The following is a 13,565-nucleotide window of genomic DNA, read 5'->3' as shown; positions in this document are numbered from 1 at the left end:
CACTCAAACTTGTAAAACATATTATATTTGTTTTCTTCTCTCTCTCTACCTCTAGGGAGCGTGTATCCTTCAGATGCTGCACCACTTTTTGTCAAATGATGTGTTCCAGAGTGGGATAGTTCGATACCTCCGCAAATATAGTTACCAGAATGCACAAAACCAGGATCTGTGGGACAGTCTGGGCAATGTATGAACACAAACAAGATGACAATCTCATCATTAACCTTGCTTGACAAGACATTCTAGAGATTTATGCTAATTATCCAGTTCACTGGCCAGCAAGATATCAAGATTGATGGATCGATAGATCGTAGATAGATAAAGAGATGGATAGATTGATCGATACTATTTTAATTATTCATTTTGCAATTTTTCAGACATGCCTAGAAGAGGATTTTACCTTGGGCCAGCATTGTTACAACAAAGAACAGGATAATAAGAATTCAGTAAGTAAACTTTAGTTCAAACTGCTGACATCCATGTGAAAAATTTTGAAATTTGAACTTGGTTATTGTTTTATTCAGTATACATTGGCTGGAGAACACTTGGACTTGACAACCATGATGAACACTTGGACTCTGCAGAAAGGTATCCCTCTGGTAATTGTAAAAAGAGAGGGTCCAAGTCTGATGCTAAGACAGGTCAGATTCCTGAGGACAGAACTGCCCTCTGACCCCAACTGGTCCACATTGCAAAAAGGGTGAGAATGCAGTAAAAGCTTTTGCCTTCAGTATTCAAATTTAGGTTACGTGTTTCCAATTCTTCTTCTTCTGTAGTTATTTGTGGCATATTCCTTTGACGTACAAGATGGATACTTCTAGCACCATCCATAGACACATGATGACAACACATACAGGTTAGCAGGAAAGGTCCATTTTTTTAATTATTAACATGCTTTTGTTAGCTCTGCGAAGTGTGAGGGCCACTCATAGACTTCATTATCACTTGACGGGGCTTGGAACTGATCCGTAGGGGGCCTGTTTTCAAAAAGTTCAAATTAAAGTATTTTCAAAATATCCACTCACGACCTAAAACCAAAAACCGGCACCGCCCTTAGGCATACGGTACCCTCCATAATTATTGGCACCCTTGAAAAAGATGAGTTTTTTAGCTTCTAATTTTTTTATTTTATTATTCAAATAATATGGGACCTTAATGGAAAAAAAAAGAAAAATCCAACCTTCAATACAAGTGCATTCATTCAGTGGGGAAAAAATCCCAAATAAAGAAAAAAAATATTTGACATCAAATAATGTGTGTCATAATTATTAGCACCCCTGGTGTTAATACTTTGTACAACCCCCTTTTGCCAACAAAACAAGGTCTGAGGACTGAGATGGCCATGGGAGGAGCTTGATTTTGTGTCTGGTGAACCATTTCTGTGTAGATTTGGCCATATGTTTAGGGTCATTGTCTTGCTGAAAGACCCAGTGACGACCCATCTTCAGCTTTCGGGCAGAGAGCAACAGATTTTGATTTAAAATGTCCTGGTATTTCAAAGCATTCATGATGCCATGCACCCAAACAAGGTTCCCAGGGCCTTTGGAAGCGAAACAGCCCCACAGCATCACTGACCCACACCCATACTTCACAGTGGGTATGAGGTGCTTTACAGCATGTGAATCTTTTGTGGCACGCCAGACCCACTTAGAAAAGCTCAATCTTGGTCTCACATAAAAATACACACGGTCCCAGGCTTCAACTGGGACCGTGTGTATTTTTGTGTATTTTGTGTGTATTTTGGTCAGATGAGACCAGAAATGGTTCACCAGACACAAAATCGAGCTGCTCCCATGGCCATCTCAGTCCCCAGACCTTGTTTTGTTGGCAAAAGGGGGTTGTACAAAGTATTAGCACCAGGGGTGCTAATAATTGTGACACACATTATTTGATGTCAAATATTTTTTTCTTTACGTGGGATTTTTTTCCCCACTGAATGAATGCACTTGTATTGAAGGTTGGATTTTTCTCTTTTTTTCCACTAAGGTCCCATATTATTTGAATAAAAAAAAAATATTAGAAGCTAAAAAACATCTTTTTCAGGGGTGCCAATAATTATGGAGGGCACTGTATATGATTCTTCATGAGCAGCGACATAACATTTTTTTAAGTTGTTCCCTAATAAAATTACGATTTATTATTTTTTATACAAGTATAACAAAACTTGAAATTGCTATAAAATTGTCAGATTTTAGATGCACAAAAATCACCAAATGCAGAAATAATCACCTATATTTTCTGGATCAATAGCAATATTTAACATATCAAAGGTTTTTGCTCAAAATAGCAACTTTTTTTTTCTTCTTAATTTAGTGCAAGTTTTCAACAGAAAATAAATCACTCAATGTTCAAATCAGAAACGTAATACTTGAGGAAAGCATGCAGAATCATCTTAATTTTACTCAACAAAATCAAAATTTGCATTTTTTCTATGTACAATTACAACTTATTTAGGTTGAATTCTGCTATTGTGTAGAGATACAAAGTCCAACATGGCGGCCGTTATAAAACAAAGAGCTTTTTATGTAGAAAATTCTTGCAAATAGATTTTTAAATCTCTGAATTTCTATAGATATGAACATAAAACTGTCTAGATTCTTGGTTAAAAGCAAAAAACAGGCGGTTATCTTTCGATTTACGTGAATATTTCAAGCCAAAGTTACTGTATTGTTTAATCCAACATGGCGGCCGTCAGGAAACAAAGAGCTTTTAAAGTTGAAAATTCTTGCAAATAAATGCTTAAATTGTGGAATTTCTATATATATGAAAACAAAACAGTCTAGATTCTTGGTTAAAAGCAAAAAACGGGCAGTTATCATTCATTTTACGTAAATATTTCAAGCCAAAGTTACGGTATTGTTTAATCCTACATAGCGGCCATCATGGAACAAAGAGCTTTTTAAGTTGAGAATTCTTGCAAATAAATGTTTGAATCACGGAATTTCTGTAGAACGTAAAACAGTCCAGAGAGCAAAAAAAAAAACGGGCAATTATCATTCATTTTACGCAAATATTTCAAGCTGATGTTAGGCTATTTTTTTCCCATTCATTTTATTGTTTTCACAACATTTCAAAGTGCATGCATAGTGGGCAAAATATAATAATTACCCTGAATTCTCAACCAAATCACTCTTGAGACACTCCTGCCTAGTTGTATGCAGTAAAACCTTCATCCTATTTCCACCAAAATACGGCACTAGAACACAGCGTGTGTTTGAGTTTATCTAAGTGAAAGTGAAAACCAACGCTCTATGAGTCGGCCTCCTACGGGAATGCATGGCGCAAAGTTTGTGGGAGTTGTCTTGTCAACTGATGGTGGAGTCTATGAGCCATCATTTAGTTCTATGGGATTTTATGTTAGCATGTGCACTGAGAGAAAAAATGTTCGGGTGCATAATAAAAATGATGATATAGGAATATGTTTTGAAATGCCTGCGTATGAGCATAGTGGTGGTCCTTGCTGGACTGAGTGCCTTTCTGTTGATGTAGTAATTGTTTTTGTTGTCTGTATGCATTACAGACAGTGTCCACATAGGAGAGAATGTCAACTGGGTGAAGGTCAATGTGGACATGACTGGCTACTATGTAGTTCATTATGAAAATGGCGGATGGGAGGAGATAACAAAGCTGCTGAGAGAAAACCACACTGCTCTAAGCTACAAAGACAGGACCCATTTGATACACAATGCCTTTCAACTGGTCACGTAAGAGTACAGTATTTATTGTTTAAAGTACGTATATAATGTGGTGTGAGTATGTATTTGTGCCTGAAGCCCAGTTTCTGTGAAGAGCTGACAAAACAATTGCAGAGGGTCCTTGATTTCAAATTTAAAGATAGGACTAGATCTTTAAATGGTAAGCAAAGAATTTGTTTACTCAATGGTGTAAGAGTACGTCGTATGTAATTTTTTTTGTACAGTTGATTGGCTTATATTAATGGCCAACCTAGGAGTGTATTTCTTTCAAATAGTTCTTATAATCTCTCCTCCATTAATGAAGGTTTCGACGTGACTCAAGCAGATGGGTAGTAACGCCTCACATTTACTCTGTTACATTTACTTGAGTAATTTTTTTAGAAAAATGCACTTTTAAGAGTAGTTTTACTAAGTCATACTTTTTGCTTTCAATTGAGTAGATTTGTGAAGAACAACCGCTACTATTACCCCGCTATTTTGGGCTACGCTAGTCGATACATTTTCCCTCTTTATTCTACATATTAGATTTTATGTGGTTTTTTTTGTTTGTTTTTTTGTTTTGTTTTTTGCCAGAGACACCAACAATGGCACTACCAGTTTCATCAATGAAACATTGCAACAATAATCACATGACTCCATTATACGAATCTAGGGCTGCAGCTATCGATTATTTTAGTAGTCGATTAATATATCAACTAGTTAGTTCGAATAACTGAGTAATTGGATTGCTTTCAAAAGAGCATTAAATGTAAATACAAAATAAAATTCCCGAGTGTTTTTTCGAACTATGCAGAATTGCACTTTCATTTAAAAATAAATTAAAATACCTGAGCTTAGCCTCAAACGGTAGAAAAATAAATAAATAAATGAGGATTTAGGTAAAACAAGAGAACAATTGGCTAATTTGCATAGCAAAAGTCCGCTAGCTTAAATGCTATTTTTTTTTTTTTTTTTTTTTTTACAATGCTCTTAACAAATCGTTTAAACACATATTCCCACCAAAGAAGCTAAATATACTTATAAACTACATTACGAATCTAAAAAAAATAGCTCAAACAAAAACTTACCTATGTTGGTCCTAACAGGGAGCAGCTGGATTCAGCCATGCTCGATAAGTTATGTCATATTCACTGTTGCCACTAGAGGGCCGTGTATCCACCCAAATCAATAAATGCAAACACTTTCAAAACAAGCATTACAACACCACTCTAATTAAACGAATACTGGAAGCAGCAAAATTTGATTCGAAGCTTTTTTCTAATCGAATTACTCGAGTTAATCAATTAATCGTTGCAGCACTATACCAATCAGACTCAAGCTTGCCGTTCTATGATCACGCCGCCCTGTTCAATCACGTGGCGTCTTTAAAGCTTTGTAAAAAAAATTAGGGGAAACACTTTATAATAACTATCCATTTTACTAGTTAATAGATCATTAGTAAACTATTGATAAATGATTTATTGTTGATTTGTGAAGTATTTGTTAACAGTTTGTTAAGCATTTACAGGGTGTTCCAATATGGTTGACCCCATTCTAAATGCCTATCCTAGATGACTCGAAAGCGTGGCTTATAAACTCTCTCACAGTTTTTATTTGGTATTGATTGACCACGGAAAAACAGAGATACAGTATGATCTTTTTACTTTCATTGTAGGACTTATACGACTGATGTTTTATGTGTATTTATAGGGCAGGTTACCTTCCACTGAACAAAGCATTCGATTTGATTGGTTATCTGCATCTGGAGACACATACAGTACCTCTGCTCATAGGATTGGGCTACCTGGAAACACTTTATCATATGACTGAGAAGCGGAGTGATGTGGAACTGGTGCAAAACTTTAGGGTAAGAAGATAGTACATATGCTAAAGACCTAACTTAAAATGTGAAACAATATGTAATCATGTGTTTACTTCTCTATGTACTTTGGTACAGAACTACATCCTGCAGTTTTTCCGTGGAGTCATTGACCAACAGACATGGAGTGACGATGGCTCTGTGTCAACTCGGCGACTTAGGTCAGAGGTCCTCTCCTTGGCTTGTCATCTGAATGACACTTCATCTTTACATGAAGCACACTGGCGTTTTAAAGACTGGCTTCAGTCAAACGGAGAACTCAAGTCAGTCTATCTATAAGCTTCACTTAAACTTCAGAATTTCTGTTCATACACGGTGATGCCTGAATAAAAAACTGTGTTAACTTTAGGCTTCCCACCGATGTGGCAGAGACTGTGTATGCAGTTGGTGCCAAGGATGATCATGGATGGGGCTCACTCTTGCATATGTACAAGACAGCAAGCTCACCGGCACTGAAAGACAAAATTTTGTTTGCCTTAACCAGCAGCAGAGACATAAATAAATTACAAAGGTACATTCTCTCATTGGCTACCTAACAGAGTACAGGTAGTCCCTGGGTTACGACGTACTCAACTGACGCGATTTCGACTTTACGACAGCAGAGTTTCGGCCGCCATTTTTTCTCCAGTCTTTTTTTTTTTCTTTTAAAGTCGCACAAAAAGTACGTAATTGTACCTCACAGTATCTTTTTTTTTATTTACTTTCTTTATTAACATGAACTTGTTGTGTCCTCACTAAATGTGGAGTTGCTAAGCTTTACAGACTGCAAACAAGGCAATTGTGCTTTTTGAAGCTTTTTACTCCCTTCACTTATGACGATTTGTAAAGCTGTAACACACATATTTACACTTATGTTCAAAACGACACAAATTTTAACAATAAAACACTTGAGACGAAACAATTAGTGTCCAAACGTCCATTTAGTCTGATCAATATGTAAATTTAGTAGATTAAATTAGCCTAATTTGCCTAACAAAAGTCTGCTAGCTTAAGTGCTACGAATGCTCACGTATTTACTAGGGCTGTCAAAATTATCGCGTTAACGGGCGGTAATTAATTTTTTAAATTAATCACGTTAAAGTATTTGATGCAATTAACGCACATGCTCCGCTCAAACAGATTAAAATGACAGCACAGTGCAATATCCACTTGTTACTTGTGTTTTTTGGAGTTTTGTTGCCCTCTGCTGGCGCTTGGGTGTGACTGATTTTATGGGCTTAAGCACCCATGAGCATTGTGTAATTATTGACATCAACAATGGCGGGCTACTAGTTTATTTTTTGATTGAAAATTTTACACATTTTATTAAAACGAAAACATTAAGAGGGGTTTTAATATAAAATTTCTATAACTTGTATTAACATTTATCTTTTAAGAACTACAAGTCTTTCTATCCATGGATCGCTTTAACAGAATGTTAATAATGTTAATGCCATCTTGTTGATTTATTGTTATAACAAACAAATACAGTACTTATGTACCGTATGTTGAATGCATATATCCATCTTTCCATTCCAACAATAATCTACAGAAAAATAGGACATATTTTATAGATGGTTTGAATTGCGATTAATTACGATTAATTTTTAAGCTGGATTTAACTCGATTAAAAATTTTAATCGTTTGACAGCCCTAGTATTTACTATTCTAATAGCAAATTGCTCACATGTAACTCCACAAACTGTAGCTGTAAACTTAATTACATCTGCATACACAAACATATATTAGCTGAAGCAACTTACAGCCTTATTTGGGCCAAACCAAAGTGCAGCAATTATATGGCGGAAAACACTCAGGTGACTTGAAGTTCCGCTCTGAGACCCCCAATTTGGGTAACTTTCAAAATTGTCCGATATGCATGTTTGATACATCATTGGAAAGCTTAAAATCTCAATTTTCTGGGGGAAAAAATGTTGAACAGGAGGACATTAAAAAAAAAACATAAGTAAATAAATAAACAGCGAAACCCTATCTGGAGGTGAGAGCATGAAAGAGCAGAATTAAGGACTCCGTGACTTTAACGAGATATCGCGTACTTACCGTGTTTTGATCCAAAAACTCCTTGTAACGTATCACTGAGTGTCAAGACACAGCTGTGAATGGCCATAGCTGGATTTTTGGGAGATTTTATGTGTCAAACATGGTAATATAACAAAGGTCGCGATGCAGAAATCGCAGACAACAAGGAGTGGTCGAGATTTTCTTTTTAATATATTTACCCTTTCAAATGTTTTATTCCCCAATTTTTCTTTGTTTGGCTCGATTATTTATCATCTAACACATCGGAGAAAATGCGACAGTAACAAAAAACATACAATTAATCGAAATTAATGAGGTTGACTTGATATCCGTGACTTTTTTACAGACACCATTTTTTTCATTGTGACGTAATTTGTTTAAAAGTTTCAAATATGCGAGTGAATAATTTTTTGAAGTCGTTTTTTTTAAACAAAATATTAGACATCAATTAATGATTCTAAGTTAAAAACGACCGACATTGTAAATAGTAAATATAATTAATTACCTGCGTTTTATGGCTGGGTTGAAACAAAAGCGGTTGCGCAGTGTCTGTAAACGGGGGTCTCCAGGGTAAAACGGTCAAATTAAAAATAGTTTGGGGGCTTAATGCACCATGAATCTGCTATTGCAGCATTTAGATATATTGTTTTATCAAACACAACAGTTCTTTTGGCTTAAAATACAGCAGTTTATTTGAAAGATGGGTGCTGGAGCAGACAATACTTTTTCAGCCTTGCCTGTGTTTTCCGCAATACACAAACATATACTGTATTGGCCCGAATATAAGATGGCCCCGATTATAAGACGACCCCCTCTTTTTCAAGACTCAAGTTTGAAAAAAGACTTTTTGAATACCAAATTAATTTTATGCCGAAAAGAATTACAGTACATCTGAAACAAATTATTATTAGGGTCGTTCCGATCATGTTTTTTTGCTCCCGATCCGATCGTTTTAGTTTGAGTATCTGTCGATCCCGATATTTCCCGATCCGATTGCTTTTTTTTTGTGCTCCCGATTCATTTCCAATCATTCCCGATAATTTTTCCCGACCATATACATTTTGGCAATGCATTAAGAAAAAAATGAATAAAACTCGGACGGATATATACATTCAACATACAGTACATAAGTACTGTATTTGTTTATTATGACAATAAATCCTCAATATGGCATTTACATTATTAACATTCTTTCTGTGAGAGGGATCCACGGATAGAAAGACCTGTAATTGTTAAAGGATAAATGTGACTTTGTATATTGTGACTAAATATTGCCATCTTGTGTATTTGTTGAGCTTTCAGTAAATGATACTGTAGCCATTTAACTGTTCTGCCCAAATGCATGATGGGAAGTGCAACCATGACTGTGCGTAGTGGCACCAATTGATATATCTTGTCTGCGTTGGGAAATAACATAGGGTGTTAAGATAAAGATCAACTACTACTTTTCTTCCCCACAATGCTCCCCACGATATTTCTAATTGTTGAGAGAGGGAATGTAAGGCTTTAGTCATTTAAAAAAAGGCTCCAAAGACTGCCAAAATTCACTCTACTCATTTTACGCTGCCTTTTAGCTCTATATATAGGTAAAACGGCGCCATCATAGATTAAACGCGACAATGCGTGAGTGGGTCGTGCAGCACATGCGTTACTTGCGCTCAATATTTTAACGTGATTAATTAAAAAAAATGTAATTACCGCCGTTAACGCGATAAATTTGATAGCCCTACTTTAAGCCAAAACTAAAGACTCTGGGTGAGTGTAAGACATTTTGTCTGTAACCTTAAATACAATTAGAAAACAATTTAATTAAAAAATATATATATATATATATTAAAAAAAGGCATGTCCGATATTTTTTTGCCAATTCCGATACTTTGAAAATGACGAAATCGGACATCTTTAATTATTACAACAATATATTTGAAAGAAAAAGCATGTTATTATGCCTATTTCAAATCTTAATATCTGAACATTTAAATATGTAAACTAAAGTGCAATCACATTCGTAAATGAATGGCTTCTGGTTTTTGAAATGTAAATAAACCAATCTATTGTGATAAAACAACAAAATTGCAATAACTGCATTAACCATCAAAGTGAAGTCTAACTGTAACTGTAGTCTTGAAACAAATCTGAATAAGGAGAAACATTGCAATAAAATAATGCAACCTGGTCAAACTTGAGAGTAGCTGAGATTTGTCATGACAGAACATCGCTTCAATGATATCTGGCGCCATCTAGCGTCGTAAATGGGTATAATGTCTAGACCGCGAATATAAGACGACCCCAACTTTTTGAGTCTTATTTCAATGCAAAAGACACTGTCTTATATTCGGGCCAATACGGTATTAGCTGAAGCAATTATGTGGGCCAAACCAGAGTGCAGCTATCCTTTAACCACGTGAGACATCTAAGTGCTCCTGTATAGAAGCATTATTGAATGACAGTCCAGCCAGACCCAACGCTGCCACCAGAGGGCAGTGTATCCTCCACCATTAAACAAAATGCAATACTTTTGGACTTTTTGGATGGTTATTTTGAATTTTAAAGGGTTAATTCCGAATGTAGGTACAGAATTCGTAGGTAACTCGGCAACTACCTGTAGTATTGTTTAATTGTGTACCAAATGACCGAACTATTGCATATTTTCACTTTGTTTACCCGGGCACAATGTGTGAAATTATTATGTTTCATTTCTAGCTGTATGCTAAAAATACGTTTATTTGCACTATAGACTGTTGGACCTGGGTCTGGAAGGTCACGTGATACGACCCCAGGACCTGACCAGGCTCATCGTGTTGGTGGCCAGAAACCCTCAGGGACATCACATGGCATGGAACTTTGTTAAGAAAAACTGGAGCACACTAGTTCAAAAGTGCGTGTCAATCAGGAGATAAATGAGTGTTTTGGAAATCTCATCTAAGTGTGTTTTTATTTTTTTTCAGATTTGAGTTGGGCTCATCTACTATTCGAAACATACTCATAGGCACCACAGGCCAGTTTACATACCCAGAGGAATACACTGAGGTATATACTTCTTTTTCATCTTTACTGCATTTTATAATTATTCTTTTACAGTATGTCCACAAGAAATTCAGTGATATACATTCTGATTGGACTGGCAAATCCTCCATTAGTGCAATGTAATTCTAAATAATTCTTGATAAATCAATAAAGGATAAGCTATTTTTTTCTTTTTTTTTTTTTTTGATCATCCAGGTGAAGTTGTTCTTTGAGTCCATCAAAGAACATGCATCTCAATTCAAGGGTCCTCAACTTGCACTGGAAAACTTGCAGAAAAATGTTCGGTGGATGCAGAGGAACTTGGAGACATTAAAAAACTGTGTTTCTGAGAAATACAACTCACGACAGAAGAAGGAATTGTAATAGTTGATTTTTAGATTTCATTTCATAATTTTACAATTTACAGTATGATGAAAAATTAGTTTTTCAAAAGGAAAACTTAATTCCAATGACTTATTTGCGAATATGTTTTGGGGTTATTATGCTGTACAAATAACATTCTGCTATAACAAAATAATTAGATGATTCATTGTAAAATGACACATACTGTTGAGGGTGGTCAAACAAGATATTTGGTTTAGAGGGTATGTTTATTTCGTGTTGTCTTTGTCTGACTTTTACGTGAAATGTTCTTGAATATTAAAGAGGGAAAACTATAAAAACATTCAGAATTTCATATTGGCCTATGTTTTTGTAAGCCTTTTGTAAGCTTCAGCTGCCTTAAAGATTTCCCAAGCCCCCAGAAATAATTTGGTGTTGATATATTAAAAAAAAAAAAAAAAAAAAAAATGCTGACATATTCACTATGAAGTTGCCAGAATATTAGTTCAAATAATCATATAACCTATCATTATTAGGGTTAGGGTTAAAAATAGCCGCAAATACAGCGATTACAAAGTAAACACAACAAATTAAGGACTACTTAGGTTTGATCATTGATAGGCATGTAAAAAGCTCTCCTCATGCACATTAGCTGCACGTTAGCTGCACAACAACTGCAGCCGCCCTCCTCCGGGGAACGAGCTGTAAATTGCTCTCCAGCGAAGACAATCGACAACCCAGTCGTCATGTCAAAACATCCGGGCTAGTTATGTGTGATTTTCCGCTTCGAAGACTTTGAAACATCACTCGGGTCGGGTTAGCATGTCGGCTAGCTGTCACGCCTCTTGGTTTGTTTACATTCTCCGAACCCGGGGAAGGGAAATGACATATGTCCGATTTAGGTGTCATGAAATATCGTTCGGGAGGTGCGAAAGTAAAGGTGAAGTCGACAGTTTTGACCATTATGGAGTAATTTTGCCATGTCGTCCTGAATAAGTGCATTTTTATTATTTCATATTCCATTTAGCACATGACCATGCCATTTGTTTAGCAATTAGGGAAAAATACTTGAATAAAAGAATATCTTGTAAAAATATTGAAGTAAAGAGACAGAACTAATGACATTCTGCAGCTCTCTTCGTCGCGTTTTCCTCGTTGTGAATAGTTCCCCCTCGAAGGGCTGACTGGTCCTTCTCAAGCTATTTATTTAGCTATTGGGGAAAAATACTTGGATAAAAAGAATATCCTGTAAAAATATTGGAGTAGAGAGACTGAAACAATGACATTTTGATGCTCTCTTCGTCGCGTTTTCCTCGTTCTGAATAATTCCCCCTCAATGGGCTGAATAGTAAAACTGATGAGCCCAGTCTCCTGCTGACGTCATCCACCTGTTGGGGACGCTACAGCCCTCTATTGGTAAGCGTGACTAACCGGCAGATTAAAAAACTAATTTCTCGTCATCTGTGCTTTGCTAAATTGTTGTATATAGTCGAATCGTCTCAAAATATGATTCTAATTCACATAATAATGCTATTTAAGACTTTTTTTCTCCTGTTGTATGCTCTTTAAAAATGATCATAAATCTGTAAGTTTCTAAATATGATCATAAATCTGTCATAAATCTCTTTTTCCACTTACTTCATCGAGTAAGGTAGCCACTTCAGTGCGTCGGTATCCAATCCATTCCACTTGTTAATATAGAGAACGCCCACATCATTTCACTCCGCGTTTTCCCTGTGACCTTGCTCACAGTCGGTACCGGGCCGGCAGCATGTGTGTGTGTGTACCTCTGACGCACACAGAGCAGAGTGTGAATGGATGGATGAAGGATGGACATAAGTTTTTCCAAGTATGTGTATCTATCACTGCTGGTAGTAACCGTTAGCTACAGCACCCGACTAACAGCAGAAAGTCCCACGTAATTATTAAACTGACAGCTCCGTGTTTGACAAATAAAAACCTGGCTTGCACACTACAGACAATCTCTGCGCACGTCTTTGTTGTTTTGCGGTCAAAAGTTACATCCCAGCTCTGAAATAACGCCGCTACTTAGCTGCTGCTAGCTATTTAGTCTGAAATGCATTGTGAAGGTCTTGGTTGTTTATAGAATGTGCACTCTTTTTAACATGATTTTTGGGGTGACTTCCTTTTGGAGTATAAGCTGTGTTTCTCACTTTGCGCATAGATGAGTACAGGAGCTGAGCTTATTCACATATGATTATCATCAGTAGATAGTCATAATAATATTTATTATAATCACTCCACAACCTTTATTGACCTGTAGGAGTCAGAGCAGAGTGACCAGAGGTGGGTAGTAACACGTTACATGTACTCTGTTACATTTCCTTGAGTAACTTTTTGAGAAAAAAATGTACTTTAAAAGTAGTTTTACAAAGCCATACTTTTTACTTTTACTTGGGTAGATTTGTGAAGAAAGAACGCCACTCTTACTCTGCTACTTTGGGCTACACAAGAGTCATTACATTTTTAATTTCATAATAATAATGATGAAGGAACTCCAGTGTTCACTACTCAAACTAGGAACTATTTTCTCCACTAGAGGGCAAAGCACTCATGCTCTTTGGATGAATATTGCTTCATTACAGTTTTTTATTTTTTATTTTTAATGATTATTTTTCTTATTT

The 13,565-nt window shown here is 36.1% G+C and overlaps 1 protein-coding gene across 1 annotated transcript in view; it reads left to right on the top strand.

The window, feature by feature from the left end:
* erap2 (endoplasmic reticulum aminopeptidase 2) overlaps positions 1-12,322 on the top strand; it is a 29,657-nt gene extending 17,335 nt beyond the window's left edge. The window contains exons 11-21 of the mRNA XM_057831681.1: positions 56-187; positions 378-446; positions 525-700; positions 777-856; positions 3,521-3,704; positions 5,385-5,541; positions 5,632-5,816; positions 5,903-6,064; positions 10,310-10,450; positions 10,521-10,602; positions 10,795-12,322. Of these exons, the coding sequence (XP_057687664.1) occupies positions 56-187; positions 378-446; positions 525-700; positions 777-856; positions 3,521-3,704; positions 5,385-5,541; positions 5,632-5,816; positions 5,903-6,064; positions 10,310-10,450; positions 10,521-10,602; positions 10,795-10,962 (1,536 nt within the window). The 3' untranslated portion in view covers positions 10,963-12,322. The remainder of the gene's footprint in view (positions 1-55; positions 188-377; positions 447-524; positions 701-776; positions 857-3,520; positions 3,705-5,384; positions 5,542-5,631; positions 5,817-5,902; positions 6,065-10,309; positions 10,451-10,520; positions 10,603-10,794) is intronic.
* Positions 12,323-13,565: the final 1,243 nt, after the last annotated feature.

Source organism: Corythoichthys intestinalis, chromosome 3 (genome assembly GCF_030265065.1).
Source record: "Corythoichthys intestinalis isolate RoL2023-P3 chromosome 3, ASM3026506v1, whole genome shotgun sequence".
In the NCBI taxonomy this organism is placed as follows: Eukaryota; Metazoa; Chordata; class Actinopteri; order Syngnathiformes; family Syngnathidae; genus Corythoichthys; species Corythoichthys intestinalis.
Note: the sequence above shows the minus strand (reverse complement) of the source record. Positions and strands in the feature narration are given on the sequence as shown.